We start from the raw sequence: 26,286 nt of genomic DNA on the forward strand, positions 1-26,286 counted from the left end.
ACTTATCTCTGCAAAGTGACGTGTAAGCAAATTCACATTTTCTCATTATTAACTACAGTAAAAGTATTACGTTGACATGATTCCAGAGAAACACGTTAGCCTATACTGATCCGTAGCATTGAGCAGCTTTAACATCCTTTCCGAGGGGGGAAGTGACGCGGCTACGTCCGTCTACGCTCTCTTCCCTCATCACCAGACTCCACCGACAACAACATGTCCTTTTACCTGCGAATGTTGGAGCTTCTCACAAACGTCTGAACACATCATTATACCGAGTGCATTATGATGAGTAGCTCAGTATCAGAGGATGGAGAGGAAGAAGCAGAAGGAAGCAGATAAAAGGTTGAGGAGACAGTTTGTAACGTGCATTTTGAAGTGAGAGATGCTGGACAACCGCAAAGTACTGTAGCAAGCAAACTGGTGCTGTTGAAGCATGTTTAAGTGACAATACAAGTCTTTGACTGTGACTGGGCTGCACTTCCTGCAGGAGGAAGGAAGGAAAGGAAGAAAAAAGGGAAGGAAGGGAGAAAGGAAAAACAGAGCAGAAGTTATTTCTTTTATCAAAGTGACTCCATTAAAAATGCATTGAATAGCTTTCTCTGTAGTCTCTTCTGTGATTATTAAGCAATGGTTCTGGGATATACGTCTCACTTTAATGTAAAATTCCCTCTGTGGCCCCTACCTTGTTTGGCCCCCAAAGCTCTCTGAGCTGCCTCCTCCTTGGCTTTCTTCGCCTCCTCGATGACGGCCACTTTGGCCTCGTGCACCTCCTTCAGGGCGTTCCACTCCTTCCTGTTGTTCATCAGGCGGTCCAGCATGGGGGTGATCTCCACATGGAAACGACTGAACTCCTGGAGAAGGACGACGCGTCAACGCAAATCAAATCACGCGCACACAATCAATACTGCTTTGTTAGAACCAGACATTTATTAAATATTGTAAATGTAACACAAACAAATGAGCCTCAGATGGTGCGAACAGAGTCGATGATAGTTATCAAGTCACCGGTAAATAAAGGTAAGAAAAGTCAATATCAAGTTAAAATGCCATCAACTGCTCGACGCGAGTGTCGCACCTTGTAAATGTACCTACAGATTATCCAGCTGCAGCCAGCGTCATGCTGCGTTACAGAAATCAGGAGCGAATATCTCCGTGTGGTGTGACCTCTGACCTTGTACACGAAAGCGCAAACGAAGTCGATGAAACCGCACTGCATCTTCGGCAGATCGTCGGATTTGTTTCTGTCCATCATGGGCTGAAGGAGGGGAGAGAGAGAGAGAGAGAGAGAGAGAGAGAGAGAGAGAGAGAGAGAGAGAGAGATTAAAACACTTGTGTGTACTGATGTGGTCATCAACTCGACTGCTATGCCGTTGCATCTTAGTGACTAACTGTGATGAAACAGTGTTGCTGTTATTTTGTCCACCCTGTTGTCTTGCTGCACACTAGAGATTAAGTCTGTAGCAATAATTAGGAAATTACATCAAGTAGATTGTTCTTAAAGGAATAGTTTGGGTGTTTTGAAATGGGGTTCTATGAGGTACTTATCAATAGATAAGTTTCACTTTCAAAAATATAGACTACACTTCCCTAAAAGCATTAATATCAGGTGACTGAAACATGTTGTGCGGATGCACTACATTACTGTGCACCTGTGCAGGTCGTCATGTCTGTTTCTCCTGACTGAGGGGCGTGGCCACCGCCGTCTACTGAAGGTAAAACACTGACGATGGATAAAAAAAGCTCATACAAGCCAAAACGATCCCTTTAAGAACAGCACTGGTGCCTTCCCCAGCCTCATTGAAGCTGACCTCTGACCTCTTTTTTTTTTTGTAAACATGCATCGATGTTATCGAGCGCTCCATCCATCACTGACTGAGAAACCCGTTTTGTACAAAAGAAATGTTAGAAGCATCCAATCGGGACCTGAAACCTCCCAAAAAAGTCTCCTGAGAGCAGCAGAGAGTGAGCGAATCCTTAGAGACAAAGCGTCACCTTCTGTCGCTTTAAAAAGAGGGGAAAGTGTCACTCTGCAAGCCTGTAGAAGAGCGCTCCACATGGAGTTCCTCAGTGTGCAATTAAAGGGTGAATGAACATGTGAAGTCCCATTAGAGTCCCATTAGCAGCCACATGTAAAAAAGACGTGCGTGTGGGCAGCACGCTGGACTGTAGAAAGCTGTCGGAGACTTCACGCTGCCTGTAATTGCTGGCAAAAACTGCCACCGACATCTCCTGAGAAAGTGTGAGTGTCGCAGCCTCCGCTGAATCTTTTTTTCTTCTCGTCAGACCACAGTGAGTCACAGGATCGACCGCTGTGGAGAGCACAAACTGATCAAAAATGAAAAGTCCTCCCCGCTGACACAGATGCTATTAATTCAGAGCAGCGTGGAGGCCGGGGGGAGAGCGGGGACGGTGCTTCTCGCGCTTCAAGTGTCTCAAGGACATCCGTGAGGGGATGAAACAGAGCGAGGAGCCAGCGGAGGGCACGGTCGGCTGGGTTAGAGCCACACCGGCCGCTCCACACGACGGCCCGTACATCGCTCAACACCACAGCTACGGGGACAAAACCGCTTCTTTTCATTTTGTCTTCTAACTGCGTTCTCCGTCTCGTGATCCCCCGCTGTCTCTAATCGTGTCCTTCCCGCTCTCCATCCTAAATATGAAGCCTGGAGGAGAGCCTCGTCCTGCCTCCACTCCCATGATTCCTCTCCACCCACCAAATCCTCTTTCTCCTCCGCTCAAACTTTAACTTACTGGCACAAAATGATACAAAAAAATAAAGACGTGGACAAAACAATCACTCAGAGAAATCCAGGATCACAAAACAATCTTCCAACAATAAATCTCACAGATCTTGGTTCCTGCCAGCTAGTAATAATTCATAATGTGCTTTATGAATTCTCAAAAGGGAAATCCTCTTTTTTTGGAGGTCAGAGGTCAACTATTAATAAAAGCGCAGCGCCGTTGGATCTGCGGAGGTTTAGAGGTTTTGTGTAACGTCAACGGGACTAAACGGGGTCCTTAGCATCGAGCTCTCGGCGTGTCCTTACGATGGGAATCTGCTCCAGGACCGTCCTCTCCAGGTCTCCCTGCTCCCAGAACTCTGCGGCCACAGACAGCGCCACCTAGAGGAGGACAAGAAAGGTTTGTCTCAGAGGTGCTGTTGACAGTTAAAAACAAATCACATGCAACAACCATTTCGTGGATTTTGATCATCACCTCAACACGTACTCTGGTAACGAGTCCTCTGGATGAAGCTGTAAACCGAGCTGCTTTTTAACCTTTGTGAAAAGTTGATAATTTTGGGTGACATTATGTTACTAAAACATCACAAGTTCCCCGAGTCACAGATGTCGTCTTTAAGTTGCTCTGTTTGTGCGATGAACAGTCCAAAACCCAAACGCACAACGGCATGAAACAGAGAGAAATAGCAAGTCGTCACATTTTGTTCGTCTGATTACTCGATTATCAAAACGAACAATGTCCGCACTACTGTTGGTATTCTGGTGGAATACTCCTTTCAGACACAGGCCTTCATAAACAATAACTGCTGTTAGAGCACCGTCACATTACAACGAGCTAAAGATCTTCATACATGTACACGTTGTTCAAATCAGCCCATAAAGCTTCCACAATGTCCCGTACGAGAGAAGAGCATTCACACAGTTTCAGGCTTTGTGTCTCGGTGAAATGAAAACCTGCTCTTATTCGACAGATCTGGTGAATAATGTGTGAATTCTGTATTCAGGATGGAAAACCTCATTTTTAGAAAGAGTTAGTCATCGAGCCACTTTTGGGGAACGATTGTCACGAGGCTTGTGCAGCCAGACATCGTGTGTGTGAGTGGGAAGCAGAACATAACAAATGTCAGCAGAACATCTCATCACGAATGAAGCCGCTCAAGCTTTTTGTCTCTCCGTTACGTCTGAGCGAAGGACGTAAATCACCGCTAACAATCCCAACGAATCAATCTGTACTTTGAGGAGATATTTATCCAACAATCTAAATCTAAATGCTGCTTCAGTCAACATCTGTTACTGAGGTCTAACAGGTTGGAAAGGTTTCACATGACGGCTGGAATGTGTTAGCGCTGCGTTCGGGAAGGGATTCACCTTTTAAAAAAGGACGAGTTCGTCACCAAACTACTTTTAGAAAACACTTCTCAGGAGGGCGGCCGACGCTGTACAGAGACATCCCGACAGTGAGTGTGTGTGGGAAGCAGAGATGACTCACCGGGTGCAGCGAAGGTGAACTCCAACCCGAAAAAACAGATGCAGAGTGGAATATCCTAATTGGCAGCGGTCGAGTACCAGAGCTGAAGTCGTATACAACTTCGGTTTGGTGACATCCAGCGAGATTCTGACCCCAAAATGGAAAAGTAACTTCTCCAGGAGGAGCACACGGGTTCATGCTGCTTTCACTGCTAAATCTATTTGACTTATTAAAAAACCTGCTACATTAAATCTCTCATTGTTTTATATAAGAGTAATGTCCGTGCATTGTCCCTGTTCAAGTAAAGAATGTATAGAATACAAAAGAGAGAGGATTAGCTCGACCACGCTGGACGAATTATCTTAAAAACCCAAACACATCTGAGAAGTGAATTCACAAAGTCAGATGTAAAAGGCGGATGAAGATCAGACTTTATAGATACGTTAGCTTGTCAGTCAAGTGAGGCAGAAGGAGGCCGTGCAAGTGAAAGGAAAACATAAATGATACGACATAGTTGAGGATATCGACCACATGGAGGGTTTGTGATTTAAATGAATGGAAGAAGTCACTCTTGGTTTCTCAATAACATCCCCTCTGTGCAGGAACAGAGTGTGGAGCTGCAAGTTACTTTCTGTTCTGTTCCTAAGTGGACGGGAGGGAACGAGCCTGAGAGGCGGATATCTTCCTTAATGCTTCACGCTGTAACAGCACAGGAACAAATGAGACGGAGTACGAACTGTTCTAACTCGTGACCCTCTGAAATGAAGCCGTGTCTACTTGTGACCCCTTGAATAAAAGGTCTCAGGGTGGATCAGTTCAACCAGGGATTTCCTTTCCCTTCTAAAATCATTTATCGTGAGCTATTGTCTGTTGGGCTTTGTCCGAAATCAGAAGAGGAGTTAATAGTTTTGGTTTGTTTTCTCTCTTATCTGGTTTGGTTTCACAGCAAAGTGGAACAAATGAAATGAAACGGTGAGGAGCGTGTACAGAGTTTCACACTTTGATCTACTGTGTGCAGAAATCACTTCTCCTCCAGTTCATCTCGAGTCAATCAAACATCCAAGTCAGTCCTCATGTTGACCTGATGTTTATCTGTGTCCGTCTCAACACAGCTTGCGTTTCGGTTCACTTCCTGCTTATCGGGTCAGTTTTGGTTTTCCTGCAATCGAACCTCGTTAGGGTCTGGGATCAGCTCTCTGGGACCGGTTGTTTTGTTCCACACCGGAGAACAATCACTGCGTTAACAACTGCTCCAGAGTTTGATAAAAGCACACTAATCGTTGGCTTGTGCCCTTATTTAAAAGGGTTTGTATTGCCTTACATAAAATGATTTGAACACACAGATTGGAGGAAAATCTGAACAAATAAACAGACTTTTATAAGCAGAAATAAAATGGTTAACTTTACTTCTTCTGTCAACAGATGCTGCATCAAACACTTCACCAGTGCTCAACTAGCTGTGCTTTAAATTACCATCTCTGGTGTTTTTATGGGTTCTATGTTGATGAGATCGCTTCCGAGTCTCCAGCTCATGTGCGCGTACGAGGATGTGAAGCAGACAGTTACTGATAAAGAGCATGTGTTCCCAGTCAATAGCGGACAAATAAAAAGGTAAAAAACGACCCTCCGGTAGCGCCTGTCGAGACAGCCGGATGTGCGTCCTGTGTGTGCAGGCTCGGCGGCGATGTGTTTATCACACACTTAACTGAAATGAAAGGCAGCGGCTGCCACGACGTGATGAGGGGGAATGAAAAGCAGCAAGTTGCTTTTGATGCACGAGGTCCGTCGGGAATCACTACTGAGAGAAACGGCAGCGCTGACAAGAGTGTCATTCTCTGTCTACTTTATCATCGGCTCCCCCTCACACACACACACACACACACACACACACACAGCCTCTCTGTGCAGACCAGCGTGAGCCTTATTACCCAGAGCGGCTGCATGTTAGCGAGGCTGGAGGGCCATTTTTCAGCCATTATATACTGTGAAGTATGAAAAGAACCTTGTATGGGAGATCACACAGGTGTGTGTGTGTGATGGTGTGTGTGTGTGTGTGTGTGTGTGTGTGTGTGTGTACCTTGCTCTGGATCTCCCACGGTTTGGCGATGGCAGACAGGTCACAAGCAGTCATCATCATGGCCCTAAAAACACAACACATGACTGAGATCCGTTGGTCTGTACGTCTCTGTTGGCACACGCGTTCGTCCATGTGTGTGTGTGTGTGTGTGTGTGTGTGTGTGTGTGTGTGTGTGTGTGTGTGTGTGTGTGTGTGTGAGTGTGTGCGCCCTACATGACGATCTCTTTGCGCGTGGTCTCCAGCATCATGTACTTGGTCCAATCGTTCCAGTTCTCGTAGGTCTTGGACTGGTCCACGATCTTCTGGAACATCGTCCTCTTCCTGCACAGAAAGAAAAACAATCCTCCCAAACATACATCTTCTGTTTGTATTGCATGTTGTTCACACGAGGTTTCCTACACGTTAACCCGACTCTCTTTGTGTTGCCGACGTTATGTTTGCGAGGGCGGTTTAGCGCTGTAGTTAGGATGGACACTGAACAATATGGAATGACTGTTACATGTGCTACTCACTAGTTTAAATGTCATTATTCTGTCTTAACACAGACGGAGTTACACGGAGTGTGATCGGCAGATGTATTCGGATGCTGCTGTGCTCACTTGAAGTAGAGAGCCAGGTCAGTGGCGATGATGGCGATGTCCATGAGGTGGATGACGGTGTCGTGCTGACGGCGGTTCAGATTCTGATAAATGTTCAACGACTGAAACACGACAGAAAGTCAGAAAAGTCAAAAGGACAACAAGGATACCGGGTAGCTTAAGAAAGAGTGTGTGTGTGTGTGTGTGTGTGTGTGTGTGTGTGTGTGTGTGTGTGTGTGTGTGTGTGTGTGTGTGTGTGTGTGTGTGTGTGTACTGCAGCATACTTCATCTCTTAGCAGAGTCTTTCCAAACTCCAGATGGTGTCTTTCCAAGATGGAGGAGCCGTGAAGCTTCGCCAGTGGATTACCAGACCTGGAAACACACACACACACACACACACACACACACACACACACAGAGAGAGAGAGAGTGGGGAGGTTACACTGCGATAACTCATGCATGTTAAACTCAGGGTGGGCCTGGCCCGCTGTGTCGGCGCGCTAATGGCGGCTCTCATTAGCTCATCCATCAGCAGGTGGAGCAGAGCAGCTGGAGGTGTAATCTGGTCAATATGAGCTCATTGATGTTCTCAGTGTGTGACGCGAGCTTCACATAAAGAGCTGAGGTCAGCTCGCCCGAGCACGGGAGGAGTGGCTGCCGTCGCCTCGAAGTCGATTAAACGGTCTCACACGAACCGAAGGCTCGCGTTCACCGAACGACAGAAAGAAATCAGGTCAAGGAAGAAAGGAATCATCAGAACCATGTTTTAATGAATCATATTGTTTATTGCGCTGTCTGATTAAATTTCAGTTCATTTCAGTTTATAATCAATTATTGGATCAAAAGGTGGACGGGCTGAAACTTTCCCCCACGAGACTTTAAGATTGTGTGCGTCTGCTCCAGTAAACAGCTCGTCTAATGATTCTCTAGAGAGAAATCACCGCTACGTGCACGCACTGTGTTGCATTGTGCAGCCTTCTCTGTTTAGAGCACTTGTGACTCAGCTGGTCTCTTTTTTTGCCTCAGTAGCTTTCATCTTCTCGTTTATCAAACCCTGAAGCCAATAAGTGAGACGGCCTCGGTGCTCTCAAACTGATTACTGATACCCGATGAATCCCGAGAGCCTAGAACGCCTGAAAAGAAGTTAAAAGATGAAAAACATAAACACACAAAGTCGGAGTTGCGTCAATTTTTATTAAATGGGCTAAAATCCCAAAGGTCAGTCCAGCTCACTAGTTACTTCTCAATGTATTAGTTACCTCTAAAAGGTCAGAATGTTAGTTATGTTAGTTACGACTTTTCACAAATACAAAAAGCTTTTCTTTCTGTTGAAACCCTCCCTCCGTCCCCCCCCCCGTCCCCCCCTCCGTCCCTCCCCCCGTCCCCCCCTCCGTCCCTCCCCCCTGTATCTCTTACTTCATCTGGTAGAGGTTGTTGGTTCCTCTGTGGTCGATATCGTGGCAGAGGCCGGCGGTCACCATGGCCATACACTCCAGGTCTGTGAAGTAGCGCCTCAGATCCCCCGTCTGAGACAAACACACACACACAAGTCAGACAGAGGGAGCGAGGAGGTCCGCTATTAGAGACATGGGAGGTTTGCATCCATGATTCATTGAGTTCATGCACAAATAGCATCACATATGTGCACATGCATGCACACGTTACTGCACACAAACAAACAAATGGAGGCATTTACACGTTTTCCAAGTAGGGGCTATATATATATATATATAAAAATATATACATATATATACATATATATATGTATATATTTATATATAAACAATAACAACACGCACTGGTTGTGTTATTAATGACCAGTTCAGGGAACACTGGCTCACTTTTCATTTACAGACACACTTCATCATTTCATTCCAAAGGAGGAGAGAGAATGTGCATCACTTTGAATCAGAGAGAGGAGGAGGAGGAGGAGGAGGAGGAGGAGGAGGAGGAGGAGGAGGAGGAGGAGGAGGAGGAGGAGGAGGAGCAGCAGCAGGAGGTGAGGGATTGATGACCTCTTACAGAGACGAGCGAGGTGGAAGGAGAGAGTCAGTTTAAGTGAACGTCTCACCATCAGCAGGGTGAACATGGTCTGTCCCACGTTGAATCCGTGTCTCCAGTTGTGGTAGGTGATCCTCCGGTAGCCTTTGCTGAGAGAGTATATGAACCTCACCAGGGCCTGAAGGAAACACAGCCTCCTGCTTTTAACTCGTGTTTACACGACAAAATTACCAAAAATAGCTTTTTTCCCGCCGTGCCAGACAAATCATTTTCATGTTTATGGACTTTCAGCTGAATCGTACGGCGATTAATCGATCGTTTGTTATTATCTTGAACATTTCTACTGTCTAGGGCTGTATGATTTCATATATTTATATATTTTATTTGTATACGGCTTGAAGCAGAATATTTCATCAGATAAAAACATACACTACACAACCACTACTGGAAACTAATTCTCCAAATATAATAATACTGTAATATTAGAGCAGCCACATCGTTATCTGCAGCAGAAATACTGTCTTTACAGACAATACACATGCAGGCAAACAACAATAACTATGTTCAAAAAGCTGCATTCAAATGTTGATTTAGAATTGAAAACACTGAGAATGAAGCTTTTCGTTGCGGCCCACGGAGATGTGCAGCGTGGACGTTCACAGAGAACTCAACTAACCAACCAATGACTGACCTCTCTGGGGATGTGAAACTTGTCCACCACCTTCAGCTCGTAGTACATCTTGATGCCACATTTCACCAGCTCCAGTTCGGTGTGATGAAAGTCATAGAAGTGGAACTCAAAGAGCTCAACTTTCCTGGAGTCTGGCAGGACCTCCGACTGTGGACGGAGACACTTAGTCCTCAATGTGAGTGTGAATGTAGAGCACACAACGGTTTTATAGAAAGATGGAAAAACAGAATAACCGAAAGGTCCGGGTTTTAATCTGTCAATCAAAATCAACTTGCATCGTGGGAAATGTATTTCTTTTTGTTGCTTGGACAATGTATTTGGAGGTCAAGACATTTCTATTTGCCGAAACACAAAGCGGATGTTTTTTCTTGCTGTTGTTTACCAGAATCTCCTGGAGCTCCTCCTCCTCACACGCGTCCGGCTCCTTCCCCCACCGCTCCCTGGTGTTCTGGGGGAAACACACAACATCAGCGCTCACCTTGGATGAAACGGTTTGGCATCAATCAGCCGCCTCCTGATCTGAGGGCAAATCAGGGTGTCTGCTCTTGTTCTGTGTCTCCCGTCCGCTGACAAATCGCCTCATAAGAAAGCCGACAGCTTATTTCAGTTTATAAACGATGCACATCTCCCGTTTAGATCATCCATATCCACCGAGTGCTTTCAAACGGACTGCTGTTGTTCTGGCTGGCACACATATCAACGGAGAAAGAAGAATTCATCCCTCATGTATTCCTATTTTACTAATAAAGACATTCTTCATCTCATCATTGGAGCACAGAATGTGGTTTTTATTTCAAATCCTTGACTGTTAAAAAACGTTTTGAATGTTCTAGAACTGAAACATAAAAACACATTTATTCAACCCAGAAGTTTTCATATGAGCCTCAATAACTCGTGTACTCATCTCTACGGGAGGTGATGTGGGTAAAGAACCAGCTCATAGACGCATGTCTCCACTAACCAGGACGTGCTGGATTTCATCCTTACGACACTTGACGTGGTACATCACCATGTCCTGGAAGATGTCCTTCCTGTTCTCCAGCTTGTTCATCTTGTCGTAGGTGTCGGTGTTCAGCACCGACCAGCCCAGGAACTGAGTCAGAGACTGGACACAGGTGTGAGAGAGAGAGAGAGTTAGCAGCCTATTACTGGTGGCAGGTATGTCAAATCCTTTCACCCTGTTTTTAATAAGAGTAGGTGACACTCTTTTTCCTTTCTGTGCAGCCACGGTGGCGCTCACTTGTCAAGCTAACGGCCTCCCTCAGCCCAAAACTAAGTGAAGCGTCCGGTCAGAGGTGGAGGAAGTAGAAACACCACAGTGTGAGAAAGTCCTGCATTCAAAACTTACTCAGAAAAAACTTTCAGTATCAAAAGTAAAAGTTGGTACTGACTCGTTAATACTGGTGCCCTCACATGTACGCAGCGTTTTAAACGTTGCATCATCCAGGTGACGTCTACGTTTAACTACTTCACTTCCTGTTGGGTTGTGTAATAATTCACTGTATTTCATATGGTTCGTATGTTAAAATCTTAATCTGCAAAGTGACTAGCAATATGTGACAAATAAAATAAATGGAGCACAAAGTAACAAAGTACAAATGTGCTTCATATGTAAAGGCTCAAGTAAAGTACAAGTACTTTGACATAGTACAAGAGTAAATGTACTTTAAACTGTTTGACAAACATCAGATCTAACAGCTTTGCAAAATCACCTCGGCTGCGCGGTTATTAATGAATGATAAATCACGTTCAAGTGTCAAAAAGAAACGTGTTCAGAAGACGACAGATTTTAAGGAACCGCTGAGGATCAAACTGTCATGTTGTGTATTTTAACTGAATTCTCAGCAGTGAGGCAGATCGAGAAACTTCAGCAAAAAGCCTCCGGGCCCCGTGATAAATAATGCAGACGCTCTGAATGGCCCGAGTGTATTTATAAACCAATGACTCAGTGCTGCCACACACACACACACACACACACACACACACACACACTCTGTGCCTGTACCTCCATCAGCGTCTCGTCCATTTCATCAAAGGGTTTCCCATCCTTCCTGTTATAGAACGTGGCCACGCCCACTATCTCCTCTTTCTTGTTGACGATTGGCATAGACAGGACGTTCTTAATGGTCCAGCCGGAGTCGTCCAGAGGCTCTTTCTGTGCACGTACACACACACACACACACACACACACACACACACACACACACACACACACACACACACACACACACACACACACACACACACACACACACTTCAACATGCAATGACTATGAATAAGAATATACATTCTTTGATATGTTTAGGCAGTAATATTGGGCCTTGTTTTTTTTACCCCGTACCACTATTTTGTAATAAAGAAAGCAGGAACCCCACAGAAATGTAATATGACCTTCTCCATCCAGAGGAAATATGAGAGAGAATCAATAATTCACCTGCTCACTGCCCCCAAAATATGAACACACTGCAGGAGCAGTTGATGAAGTCTCGTTTTTTTAAAACGGGCTCATATACTTCTGCACTTTAGCTTCATCACGAAGTGGAAGATTTTACTTGGATTATCTGTCAAGAGTCACAAAGAACTTAATGAACTGGGAATCTGTGCAGCTTGAAGGGGAAGTTGTCTCTGCTGTTGATCGAGGCAGCGGTAGACCAATAACGTCTTGTGTTCCACCAGGTACCAGTCACTGTTATTGTCAAAGGAGGTGTAGATAACAGCTTCAGTTCCCGATCAGAACGGACTGTCTGACACCAGAGCAAATCAGTGAAAATACTCTAAATATAGCAAACGCTTACACTGTTATCGGCCTATTTGCTCCGTTACATTGCTTAGCTCCTGTGCCCCATCACTCCACTGCCTGAAGTTAAGCTATGTTTAAACTTTCTTTAACATGTCCTACATATGACTTTTTTTTTTTAAAAAGCAGCTGTAACAACAAATGTTCTCTCATTTTATTTTGAACGGATGAAAACCATCACGCAGAATAAGAACTTCAGAGGTTGTGTTTTTCGTTATTTACAGCAGTTTGATGATGAGAAAGGTTTCAGCGACATAAAACCTCCCCGTAAAAAAATCTACTTAATTTATCTTGTCCCATTTCATAAAACTGCACTTTAAGGTGCTTTTACAAGGTAGTAAAACGCGACGCATTCAGCAACAGAGAAGAGGGGAAAGTGGAGATGAACAGAAGCACTAAAAGCAGCAGAGAGACTGAGACTGGTTGCACCGGTGTTCAGAGGTCACGCAGGAATAAAAACGCAGCATGCAGAACGCACACAGCAGGTCCGTTCAACATACCAACGCTGGAGAATAACGCACACTCAATTATTGAGTGTGCAGCTGATGCGTAATGTTCCGCCACATCGCAATGCGGAGGAGCTGCACAGATCTTTCCAAACCCCCCCCCCCCCCCCCAAAAAAAATGCATCAAACATAAAGAAGAAAGCCGGTTATGGAGAATGGATTTCAACAGGAGTAGAAGGACCAGAATGCAAAGCAGCAGCAAACCATCGTACTGCGCGTTTTAAATACGACTGAAACACTTCCTCAGCTTGCCAGTGAGATGAATCACAACGCGTCGTCACTAAATAACTCAAAGCGATCAGACTTTAAGAGAAGAGGTGGATTTTCATGTTAACATCCATTGTTATCAGCAGTGCAGCACCGACGACAGACACGGAGCATAATAAGGATAAATACTGCGGCCGCTTTATAGCCCTCAGAAATCTAATTTACAGCGAGGAGAGCGGAGCGCGGGGGACATATTCAGTTTGGACTATGAGGCAGAATGAGTCCCTGGTGATTCATGAGAGCCCATTATGCGGCTAAATTACTTTTTTAATATAGTATTTCAACATATAACCTCTATTACATTTCATTCACGTCACTCAAGAGTAAAGGCTCGTATATATATAATGCAATTACTGTAATCTGACGGTGATATGCTAATGTCATCGATTACTTTACGCACAAATGTGATTACAGATAATGAGGGAAACTAATGTACATAAAGTAATGAACATGACGCCGGGCGGTACTGAATGTATTCTCTCCCGGATAAATAAATGTAAAGAGAACAAATCATATGAATGAAATGAATGTCATACTGGATGATCACATTTGAGCAGAGCTTTGGAGAACAGAGTCTGTGAACAGCTGATAATTAAACATTTATATTGACATGCATATTCATTCCATTTGGAAGCAAAGTAGCAAGAGTTCAATCCTTTATTCATTCACGACGGCGGATTACAGCCATTGTAGGTTAAAAAAAAGATGTTTATTTATGAGAAAGAAACTTAAATTAAAAACTTAAATCAGTAAATAGTTTTCTACTAAATTGGCCATATTCACAGCACCGTCTCTTCTAAGTCTGGATGCTTATGATGACATGATGACTCTGAGCTGAATTCACAAGTATTTCATTGTCGCTAAATCCGATTGCAGATTATAATTCGACACTGCAGGAATAATACACGGCAAGCGGCGGCGCCTGTGGTGGGATGAGCTTGATCCAACATGGCAAAGTGAAGCGATGTGGTTAAAAAAACTAAACTATGTTTTCAGAGTTTCTTTTTCCACAAATTTATGACTTTAATCTCAGAGAATATCCCTTAATATTACTCCCCTTCCTACAGCTCAGTGTTTTATTTTAATACGCTGTTGTATTCTTTTGACAGACTGTAAACAGGAGAGAGATGGACATGAAAGCTGAAGCTAGAATGTTTTAAGATGAAACATTTCAGCTCCTGCACCTTCTGATGACTCATCAATTACACAAAGAGCGTTCTAATCTACAGACGCGATGAAGAACCGAGGCTCGCCGCTTCAACAAGTCGCTTATTAGTCTGAAACTTTCGCTCTTGTTCTCTTAAACAGCGCCGTCTTACCTGGAATTTGAAAAAATCGTCCTGACCGGCATTCATTATGTTACAGATCTGTGGAAAGAAAAGGACAAAAGAAAGGACATCTGTGATGAGAGTTGCTGCAATGTTTTCATGTGAGAAAGACACACAAAGTACACCCTCACAAGATCACATGTGATGTTCAAGAGCAGACAGAGTCGTACTGTCAACCCATTAAAATCCTCTTGTGTCACATCTCATCCATTAGTGTCACTCTGACATGTATTTCATCCTCCATTTATGGAAAGGTGAAGCTGAAGTTCACCTTTTACATGAAGTAGAAGAGGAAAAAAGGAGAAGATGATGCTGAGTTGAAAAATGACAAGCGGAGAAGACGATGGAAGGACAGGATGAGGGGAGGACAGACGGGGTGAAGCAGAAGGAGGGATAGAAGGAAGGATAGAAGGATAGAAGGAAGGATAGAAGGAAGGATAGAAGGACGAGCGAGTTTGGAGAAGTATCACTGTGATTAATTACAACGGCTGCAGAAATCACACACATCACAGCAGCGTGTGGCTGAACTCTTTTCATTTCCACGACGGCGTGCACACTGACAACTGTGTATTAAGGCCTGATGGCGTTCTGCTCCTCTGACCACCCGCAGCTTCCAGAGGAGCCATCTTGAAATGAAGATGTTTTAAGAAAGGACACTGCTTTCACACAGACTCCTGCACAAAAGGAAGGGAAAGTTGTTCTCTGAAAGTCAGAGGGAGAAATGTGGAGGAGACACTTTGCTCCGAGCAAAAAGGTTTTCGGTTGAATCCAGCCACACGAAACACGTTCAGTCGCTGAAATAAAGCTCATGATCCTCAACCCCACCGCATAACGTCCATTCATACACCCGAGACCATCTCACTCAATACACCGACGCCATTTCTGATTGTAAGGTGACGCTTTAGTCAATGCGAACATCTGTATAAGCTGCTTTGATCTAAGTCCCTCACTGTATATTCCTGCTTGTGATTGTCGCAATCTCAACACTAAAGGACTCGTTGAACTCCGTGTAGGCTGTAATTGAGAGCATGCTGGATACAACCACAGCTCTGTGTTCCTCACACCGTCATTCAAGGTCCCGAACAGACCTCGTGTTGTGAGTCCTGTTCCACTTTGTTTGACCAAAACCTGTTGTAAATAAAACATCGGCTCCGTCTCGTATCTTCAGACCGGCGGTTTGTTGTCATTGTTACTTGTGCTGAACCGAGCCGTCGCTGTTCAATCGGCTCGCCGGCCTTTTCATTCATTATTCAGGTGTTGTTTGATTCGTACATGAGCTGAGCTTCGGGGGTGGCGGAGCAGGTTGTTGAAAGGTCACATGTTCAAAACCCTCACTCATCGTGGAACCATGTGAGCTGAAACTGTGTCCTTCAATAGGACATCTCTGATCCTAGAGAACATCTCTGATCCTAGAGAACATCTCTGATCCTAGAGAACATCTCTGAGAACATCTCTGATCCTAGAGACCATCTCTGATCCTAGAGAACATCTCTGAGAACATCTCTGATCCTAGAGAACATCTCTGATCCTAGAGAACATCTCTGATCCTAGAGACCATCTCTGAGAACATCTCTGATCCTAGAGACCATCTCTGATCCTAGAGACCATCTCTGATCCTAGAGACCATCTCTGATCCTAGAGAACATCTCTGATCCTAGAGAACATCTCTGAGAACATCTCTGATCCTAGAGAACATCTCTGATCCTAGAGACCATCTCTGAGAACATCTCTGATCCTAGAGAACATCTCTGATCCTAGAGAACATCTCTGATCCTAGAGAACATCTCTGATCCTAGAGAACATCTCTGATCCTAGAGAACATCTCTGATCCTAGAGACCATCTCTGAGAACATCTCTGATCCTAGAGACCATCTCTGATCCTAGAGACCATCTCTGATCCTAGAGACCATCTCTGATCCTAGAGACCATCTCTGATCCTAGAGAACATCTCTGATCCTAGAGAACATCTCTGATCCTAGAGACCATCTCTGATCCTAGAGACCATCTCTGATCCTAGAGAACATCTCTGACCCTAGAGAACATCTCTGATCCTAGAGACCATCTCTGATCCTAGAGAACATCTCTGATCCTAGAGAACATCTCTGATCCTAGAGACCATCTCTGATCCTAGAGAACATCTCTGATCCTAGAGAACATCTCTGAGAACATCTCTGATCCTAGAGAACATCTCTGATCCTAGAGAACATCTCTGAGAACATCTCTGATCCTAGAGAACATCTCTGATCCTAGAGACCATCTCTGATCCTAGAGACCATCTCTGATCCTAGAGACCAGTTTGACGTGCAGAGAACGGAAGAAGAACGATGAAATATGCAGAACTCTCACTTAGAGGGAGTCAGTTTGACACCCAACAAGTTTCCAAAGGTTAACTTTAGTTTTCCACTCTTCAAAGATTAATAAATGTATCGTTATCTGGTGGGAAACATGCTAAAAACAGTTGCATGAAACTCGTGATGTTCTTGTGACACAAACTGGGTTTGATTGTGTGAGATGTGTTCAAAGATGTGTTGAACTAAAGGAAGAGGAGCTCTAAAAGAAAGAGACACTGACCAGTCCGGTCTCTGCTACGTAGGTCGGCAAGCCGCTAACCAGGACCCAGTGATCAGCCGGAGGATTCCTGAGGAGCAACACAACACGATGACATCTTCAACAAAGTGATCGTGTGAATGACAAAATGTGAAAATGTCATGTTTGGTTTTGGGAGGAAGGAAAACATTAATATCCTGTTATCTGATAATCACACTCCGATCGCCTTAAATGTTTCAGGTCTGACAAACAGCTTGAATGCCTCTCGCATGCATCGTTACAGCCTCCTGTACGTCGGTATCGGTGGAGCAGCGTAACCCGGTAGGCAGGAATGTGTCGTGTCCCGTTCACCACGTGCATGTGCGTCCACGTGCACGAGAGCAAACAAAACCCCTGTGTGTCGTTAAGACTGGAGCTCGTGACTTACGGTATGACTTTGATGTCCTCTTTTCCGTGCAGGATGTAGTCAATCAGCTTGTAGAAGACAATTTCCTTGAGGAGACAAACAAATAAAAAAATTATGTATCTTGTATTTAGAAATACCAACACAACTCAAAGTCCAGCTGTGAAATACTGATGTCTGTGAAAGGTTGAAAGCTCAAAAAGCTAGTAAGTGGACGTTGAGTGAACTATTTCCAGGATCACGGTTGACCTTTCACGCTCAACTCGACAGAAGTACTTATTAAAATTGTATAAAGGCGTCATTAAGCAGATTATTCTTATTATTGGTCTTAAAAGCAGCCCAACGCTGCTCAAGGGGACACAGCAGTAGCAGTGGTTAGTATATTTCCTCACCCTGCCATCAGGAGTTTTGGGTCCATCATATGGTGGAACTTCTCCCATAAGGACTGGCCACAGGTCAAAGAACTCCTGCACACACACACACACACACACACACACACACACACACACACACAGAGAGAGAACCAGAAGATTTAGAGAGGGCAACATCGCTGACACAGCTGCTTCTGTTGTTTCATTATTTAGATGCACTTACTGTTAATTGGAGGCTCATCCGACACCAGCATTCTGCCTGGAAATGCTAATTCCAGCCACTTCTTAGAGCTAGTGTGTGGAATGTTTTGTCCCGTCATCAAAAAGTGCACCAACAACAGGGGCTCAAAGCTGAGCGACTAGTTTTGTTTTGTTTTTAAGTGCTTTGAAATCCAGCGTAGTAACCAGACAGCCATCTGTGTCGGCAGACAACATGTGTCTGTTCTCAGATAGCAGGTGTCGGGAATCAACTGGCAGCTGCTCGTAATTAGGTGACAGTCACAGCCAATAAGTAGTATTTATGACAACGTGTAAGTGCGTGGGGATCGCACGGCGATCAGGAGATGGTTTTTTAAGCGTTAGCTCTCGTCTTAGACACGAGGGAAGCGAGAGAAGACGCGTGCAGATGGAGCACAAGAATCCCCAGAGGAGCGTCTGAAAATATCTCAATATCACAAACAGATCTCATCAAAGCTCATCTGGGAGGAGAACGGTACAAACACAGCAGGACGTTATTAATAAGCACTGGATGCACGCAGTGTCACATTTGTAAACATTCATTATCAATACATACAGTTATTGTTTTTTCCCCAGGATGTGATGGTTTTTTGCTTAAAGTGAAGTCTCAGGATTTAGGGGTGAAGAAGCCCTAAACGTGGATTATTGCTAAAGTGTTTTTGACTTCTTAATTAAGCTTCATGTATTTGACCTTATGCACGCATCTGCATGCAGCTGTGTGTGTGTAGACACGTGAAGTGTGTGAACGGGTGAATGTGTAACACTGTGGTTACACACATGTTGGAGTGTGAGCGTGTAGGCAATGCAAAGGTTGACTTTGTGTATTACAAGTTGTTTGTTAGTTGTACAAGTATTCTGTTATCTATATTTATGTATTCTTTATATAAGAAAGAGAAAGACATGAGCTTGTAATACTGTATCATCATATTGTTGACATAAATATGTGACCTCTTCCCTAAAAGCTGGATGTGATTTCACATTTTGAGGAAACCTGACGATCTCAAACTAAAACTCCCCGCCGTGTCCCCGACGCTGGCCGTGTGTCCACGCTGACCCACCTTGGTCTTGGTCATGTCCAGCAGACCCACGGAGTACCGGTCACAGTTGAGGAAAGCCCTGACGGTGTACAAGGCCTTGTGGAACTGCCTCTCTATGTCCGTCAGCTCTTCAAACACCTTGCTGGCCGACCACAGCAGCACCTGGACGACAGAGGAGAACCAACACACAAACGCCTCAGACCCCGAGCTTTAACCTGGACACCTCCCTCCTCATCCTACCGCGTCGTGTAACTTGCCTCCAACCATATCTGGGTCAGTTTGTGCTTCCAGAGTCAGGCTGAATGGTTGAACGACTCCTTTTGCGTCGTTTGTACCACATACAGTATGTTTGTCATCTACGCAGCTTCTAGCTGTTCACACTTCGTCTCTTTAAAAACATCCGATCTGAGTCTGAGATGAAGGAAGTTCAGAAGTTCAGAGGACGGAGCACATGCTGTGCGGTCTCACCTGTCCCTTCCTGGTCTCACAGTTGTGCAGGTAGCTCAGGTGGAAAACTCTCAAGATCAGGTTGGCAAAGTTGAGATACTTGTTCAGCGTCTGGGAAGGAAACAGCACACACGTTTTATAGTCTGTGAGCGCTGAACACACTGTTGTCTCTCTTCTTTAATAACCTTTCTTTTTATTTCAAAGGCCAAAGCGTAACCATTACAATATTCTGTTTTCTATCCGTTGGCTACTTTTACCTTTGTGCCGTCAGTGGGAGCAGGGGGACGCGTTTCAAATGGCAGACGTATCAGAAATCGCCAATATTTATATTTGTCAAACTGCCGTTGTTTGACGTGTGATATTAAAACCAAAAAGGTAACATCGTCTCGTCTTTGTTGACAGAGAGAGTGTCTCGTGCATCATGTCTGCGTGGTGCTCTGACTGCTCGCCACAGAGACTTGATGTTATTGTTTGTCGGTGATTCTTTAGTGCGACTCTTTAATCAGTGTTACAGCCCTCTGCAACCTCTGCATCGCTGCGTTAGTGGGATATAAAACATCTTCGTTTAGGAATTAAAATAAGCCTTTTCGGCTTATAAATTCCTTAAAGTAGCAATAGATATTTGTTTGCCTTATTTTATCATTATGAAGTAAATGCTGATTACCAAACGTAATGGCTACAGAATAATGAATACATCTGCATTTAGAGTGGTTCCCTCTAAGCCTCACCATGCAGCTCTGTCTGCGTACGGCCTCCCGGGATCATAAAGTTTATATATTTACAGCACAAAGTCATGAAAACACTAACTGCAGAGTGTGCTGTTCAGCGTTACCAACGCTTCTCCAATGCAAGTAGCTGCAGCTCCAATCGTTGCCAAAGGAAGCATATCGGCAACGTCAACAGAGGAAAATGAAAAGTGAGCGGGTCAACTTTAACTTTAAACAGTAATAATAATACTTGTAAACGCAGGTTGAAAAAGTTGTCCGTTGCCACTTTAAAAAAATGAACCCATTGATATAGCACATGCACATTTATGACTTTATGACCAGATAGAATTCAGATATTCTCCTGAGTGCAAACGCAAGTTATACATTTATATAATTGAACATATCGGGAAGATATTGCAACCGATAAACTCTGAGTGATTTCTAGTTAACAGTCTGTCTGCATGTTATTTAACAGGGATTGTATGAAGTTATAAGAGATGTTGTTAGTTAACTGGACTACAGGGTTCTGACGCTGAACAAGAGAAGCTTCATCTACGTCATATGGTTTCATGCAGCGTTTACAACAGACCTCATGAACAATTATTGTAAACTTTTGTGTTTGAGTTACAGAGTTTTGGATCACTGTCCGGTCAGGCACTCAGTTACCAACAGAGACAGTTTGGAGAAGTGACAAAAAGCATTGCAAGAGTAAGTAAAGGTCAAATACATAGACGCGGAGGGGGAACATAGTTTGTTCTGAGGCACTTTGCAAGGTTTTAAAGTGACTGAATCACTAAAATAAAGTGTGCTGAGGGTGAATTTCCAGTTCAATGTTACCTCTTCGTCCTTCGCAGTGAAGCTCGGCCCGTCCAGCTTGTTGATGGCCATCATGACGGCCACCATGTCTTTGCCGTTCATGATGGGGACGGCGAGGACGCTCTTGGTCTTGTACTCGGTCAGCTCGTCCACAAAGTCACTGTAATGAGCGCTCTGTGCAGAGAGAGAGAGAGAGGAGAGAGAGAGTATTTTATTGTATCCGATTGCCTGCTCTGTGCCCCCGCATTCTTCCAGACTTCCAGCGTTGATGGACACACCACTTCCATCCGTACACGCTGCGAGCAAAAGGCTTTCCATTATGCACAAACTCAAGGCCCCCCTCTGCTGCACTCCGGCTACTGCTGCTCCCGAACAGCAGGGGTCATCAATTGTGTTCCTCCGGCGGTGAAACGGAGGAAGAGCGGCTCATTAACTGCCGAGAAGGAATTAAAAAAGCTGCAGAAAAGAGAGAGAACCTCGAGGGAGTCGCAAAAAATAAACGTGTCACTAAGTCCGGTGGACAAACTGTAGAATGTTGAAACAGTTTCAAACACAAAGACATGTCGTTGGCGTTGCTGTGCTTCTGTTTATTGACGTCTATCAGCTGACATATACGCTGTTATTGATATATCTGCAATGTGCTACTATCAGCCAATATATCACCCTGGCTGATTTATCAAATCACTGCTAGAATACTCCTCAAAATCAAACATTTGCATCATTTACATCCTTCAGCCTCGTGGACCGTAATACTGTTGCTGCTACATGCAAAGCAAACACATGTGAACAGCTCAAGCCTCTCTTTCTGCTGCAGCTGCAGAGACAGTTCCTTCTTGGTTTCTGCGTCTGTCTGAGCGTCCTCAATTCGATTTGAGCCGTCGTCATCCTGCACTACAAGCTCAACGAGTAAACCACCCTGACTCCGTATCTATTAATGTCTGAAGTTGTCCGTCTCTCTCTACGTAGGGGTCGACCTGAAGACTGGCCGTGGTCCAGGAGTTGAAGGGGGAAAAGTCATTATGAGAGCGACAAAGCTGATCCTGGATCTGCATCACACAGTAGCTTATTTACCTGCAGCCTCACACGGCTTACAAATAAACCTGTTTGCAGCAGTTTGACAGCTTGTTATTGGCTGACCTTTGGCCCCGTAAAGCCCAGAGAAGTCTTCATCCTGCTTGTTATCCTCAGCTGAAGCTTTGCCTCGACCTATCCACAGCGGATCTACACTTAGGAAGTTTCATCTAAAGTACAAGTTGTATTTTGATATAAAAAAATCACATATTTGTTTACCTTATTCATGTATGTCGGTCGTTATTGTTTAACCCTTTCTGCTTGGTTTAAAAAGTGTGTCACAGAGATACAGTAGATTCCCTCATTAGACCTGGAATGTTTTATATTTGTTAAAGCAACAGTGTGTAGCGTTGAGGGGATCTATGGGCAGACTTTCAGTATTTAGAGTGTGATCACCTGAAACTAAGAGTCTCTGTGTTGCTGTTGTTATCTCCACAGGGAGGGTACTTCTTCACGGAGTGCGCCATGTTTCTACAATAGCCCAGAATGGACAAATGATGCGCGAGTCTGCAGCCTCACCACTAGATGGCGCCAAATCCTACACTTCAAATAAAGATGATAAATAGGAAGCGAGAGGAGAAACGTTTGATCCCTTCCATGAAAAGTTGAATTTGTAAATGAATAATAAATGCAAAGAGATACATGCATCCCAATAAATACATACGTATGTAATAAATATGTAAATCATTTATTATAAATTCTGCAAATAAACATCAATAAATAAACTTCCTCCCTGGTCAGTTTAGCTTCTCCAGTTATGACAAATAAGGTGGATTTCAGTCTCTTTGTGCCAACAATGACAGTAGTTTGTGATTAACATGTCAACAAAATGAGACAAGAATGCTGAGCCTGGCTTTATCCAATGTTCAGATTTCTGTTCTGGAAATGTATGAAAATGAGTTCATATGTAATAAGATAACACCTCATTTGCATATCCAAACATACTGTTCCATGGGAATTAAATGAAATATAGGGGTTAATTGCTCATTTACCATGTCATACATCATAAGCATATCCAAACATACTTTTTCAGAAAACTTATAATACGAAACTTTCTTGTCTTCATGCAAGTAATAAACTGGGGAAACGTTTTGGTTTTCATGTGTATCCCCCAAAAAATAATCACGATTAAAAAAGGTAAAAAAAAAAAAATGTATTGTAATTTTTTTAATTCCCAAATTGAACTTCCCTTGGATATTATCTGACCCTTTGCAACCTTCCTCTGCTCCAGCAAAGAGAAACGAATCGGCTGAAACAATAGAGTGCAGCAGAATAGATTAAAGGTGTGTTGTAGCGCTGAGTCGGTGAAAAGGGCTCAGAGCCTGCGTGACCTCTGAGAGTAATCTGGGATCGCTCTAATTCAGGACAGATTAACCGGCTTCATCTGCGGCCTCCCCCACCGACCCCCCCCCCCCCCCTCACCCCCCAGCCCACCCCTCGAGATACCACACCTCAAACATCGGTCAGAGTTATTAGTTTGTGAAACTGTGTGGTTATTAAATTCACTTTGAAGGAGGCAGGGACAGAAGAAGGGGGGAGAAATGAGGCCAGCTGTTACTCACAACATAATCCCAGTGACACATAATCCCCCACTCTCTACCTACAGGAACCCTGACTGGTGGACTGGGATGGAAATAGAGCGCAGAGAGAGACAGTGATGCCCAGTCTCTGCATTTCTCTCAAAGGCCAATCCGCAGGGCATTAGCATCATAAAGCCAACCAATTATATGGAAACATTAGCTGTTCCTTTTCGCCACGACTGGGGAGACTTGGAGGCTTTGATATCGTTCCAGTTGCCATATTTCCCATCATGTCTTTTCATGCGTTTGTGTGAGGCCTCGGCGTGACGGACAGAGGGGGGGGGGGGTTTGAACAGCGTGGGGATGTTTGTTTCTGCGGGCAGCAGAACCGATAAAAGAACCCAAAACGGGAACAATCCACCCCGGGTCCGTCTCGTCCGTACATCGGCAGCTGAGCTTTCTGAGATTGAATTGATACAGAGGACGTCTTGTAATCCATCAGTGATGCGGAGCGGGCTGCTGCCTTATTAAGTGCAAATGTCACAATAGCTGTTGGTGCAGGACTTTTCTCAGGAAGGATGGGGGGGGGGGGGGGGGGGCGGACGTGAAGTCAGTGGACCTGCAGGTACACCTGAAGACTACGTGGGAATGAGCTCGCCAGACATTTTTTAAATGTCAAAGCTGTTTGGCTGTAATGAGACTGAGCTGGCTTTGGGTGGAGGGAGACGCTGTGGTCACACGTCGCCACCTGGTGGTCAAACCGAGACGCAGCAACAGATTTCACTGTTTACATATATTTCAATGTTTTTACACAGAAGAGTATAACTTTACATTCATGGTCATGAATCAGTCACTTACTACTCGATGAGATGTAGTGAAAGTCAACAGGTTTAATTAAACAGGGTAAGATGTTTCATTCTCAGTGGGTCGACCAGAGTAAAGATGTAAACACCCATTTAATGACTGAGGAGGAGTTTGCATTACATGAAATAGTGAGACTTGTCTGTTTCTTGGTCTTTTAAGATGATTGTTTTGGCGTTTTCACCTTCATTGGACAAAGGACGGTGTAGAAATGCAGTTATTTGTCTTTGTGCTTTAACCACTCGGCTACCAAGGCGCTTCGTTCTAGTAGACGTACGCTTTCATTTGTGTCCCGTATGCAACAGGAAGTACAGTTAGGGGGAAGTGAACAGGTCGGAACACATGTTTACTGTTTAAATGCCAATTAAATGTATGATAGGAAAGGTTCTGTATATGAATACCTGAACTAGTAGCGTCGTTCTGATGCCCGCGTCAACATTAAAACACAATAAACAGTAACAGTGTCTTTACCTCAGACACATCAGCGATGTTGACCATCTTCTTGGTGGAGGCCACGTGGCCCACGACGCCCATATCCAGCGGGTACACGATCTCACTGTCGGGCGGCACCACGCAGTCATCGAACAGAGAGTCTTTGTTGACATTAAATAACCTGGAGGTGAAGATAAACCCTTAGATTACATCATGAGGTGATCTCAAAGTGCTGCCATGTGGACAAAACTCAGACATTAGAGGAAATAAATGCAAATTACACTCATCAAAGTACAGCTACACAGTCACATTCATTTGTAGGAATGTCTTCATTCAATTCATTCTATTGAGGTCTTCTAATGACGCTTCAGAAGTCTGTCATCATATTTTATTGACATTTATGTAATCACAAAAAAAAACTAAATCCTCAAGTCGAAATAAGGGATTTATCGGAATAAATTAGTTTTATTATTAAATCATCTTTCTCTGATAAATATGCCTCATAAGTGCTGCTTCTGTGTGATGCTAAACATCTAAATATTTCAATAAATAAAAACGTGTTGGAAATGATTACATCTATCTTTTTTCAATGAATGTACAAATAGTATAATACTTATAATAAAAGTGTCGCCTGATGTTTATCTGCAGAAATACCAGATTGAAACAGAATGAATACACGTGAGATATAAATAACGCTGCATTGGAATACTGATTTAGAATTTGAATGTTATGAATGAAGCTTCGGAGCTGAAGCTACTTTTCAAATTTTCAACAGAAATCCTTTTTGCTCACCTGGTGGCCAGCTCGGCCACTCCGTTCCTCTGCCGGTACATGAAGAGGCTCATGCGGTCGGCCCTCATCATGAAGCTGAGGTGTCTCATGAGGTTGAAGATGGACTTCTCCATCTGCAGGTTGTCCTGGATGTCCCGCATCAGGTCGAAGAGGACCTCGCTCTCCTCCACCGCCGTCAGGTCGTGGAACTTGCTGATGTCCATCACCACCTTCCGGTTGTTGTCCAGCAGGTCCGAGACCACCTGTGGCCTGAAGTTGGTGTCGTAGTACTGCTTGGCGAACTGCGGGTTGGCGTCCAGGAACTGCTCTGCTGCCGCTGCGTCCACCATGGCTGCTGCTGGAGGGGAACGATTAGAAACACAAATACTGATACCGTAGCAAAAACCTTCCTCTTCCACAAATCCAACACAAGGAAAACAACTATACCAAGTCCAATAATCACTTTCCTTTCAGCTTCAGTTTGGTCTCAAACTCCTCCGAAAGACATCTGACTTTTGAAACCTCTAAAAGTTCCACTGTCTTCACCAGCTGGCCGCTCGCTGTGTCTTCTGCTTTCTGTGCAGTGTACGGTAGCTTTTATTGGTTGTTCG

The 26,286-nt window shown here is 44.3% G+C and overlaps 1 protein-coding gene across 1 annotated transcript; it reads right to left on the bottom strand.

The window, feature by feature from the left end:
• Positions 1–437: 437 nt before the first annotated feature.
• On the bottom strand, positions 438–26,025 carry pde6a (phosphodiesterase 6A, cGMP-specific, rod, alpha; the record flags this gene model as incomplete). Its single annotated transcript, XM_079167565.1, has 23 exons — positions 438–481; positions 683–851; positions 1,172–1,255; positions 3,048–3,122; positions 6,287–6,350; positions 6,500–6,607; positions 6,886–6,986; positions 7,149–7,236; positions 8,281–8,390; positions 8,936–9,043; positions 9,557–9,703; positions 9,939–10,004; positions 10,518–10,661; positions 11,562–11,711; positions 14,447–14,494; positions 17,027–17,093; positions 17,430–17,494; positions 17,798–17,872; positions 19,072–19,212; positions 19,519–19,608; positions 21,042–21,194; positions 24,944–25,085; positions 25,697–26,025. The coding sequence occupies 23 exons, from the start codon at positions 26,023–26,025 to the stop codon at positions 438–440; spliced, it is 2,568 nt and encodes an 855-aa protein (XP_079023691.1).
• Between the last annotated feature and the right edge of the window lie 261 nt (positions 26,026–26,286).

The sequence above is a fragment of the Pholis gunnellus genome (genome assembly GCF_910591455.1).
Source record: "Pholis gunnellus genome assembly, chromosome: 10".
Classification (NCBI taxonomy): Eukaryota; Metazoa; Chordata; class Actinopteri; order Perciformes; family Pholidae; genus Pholis; species Pholis gunnellus.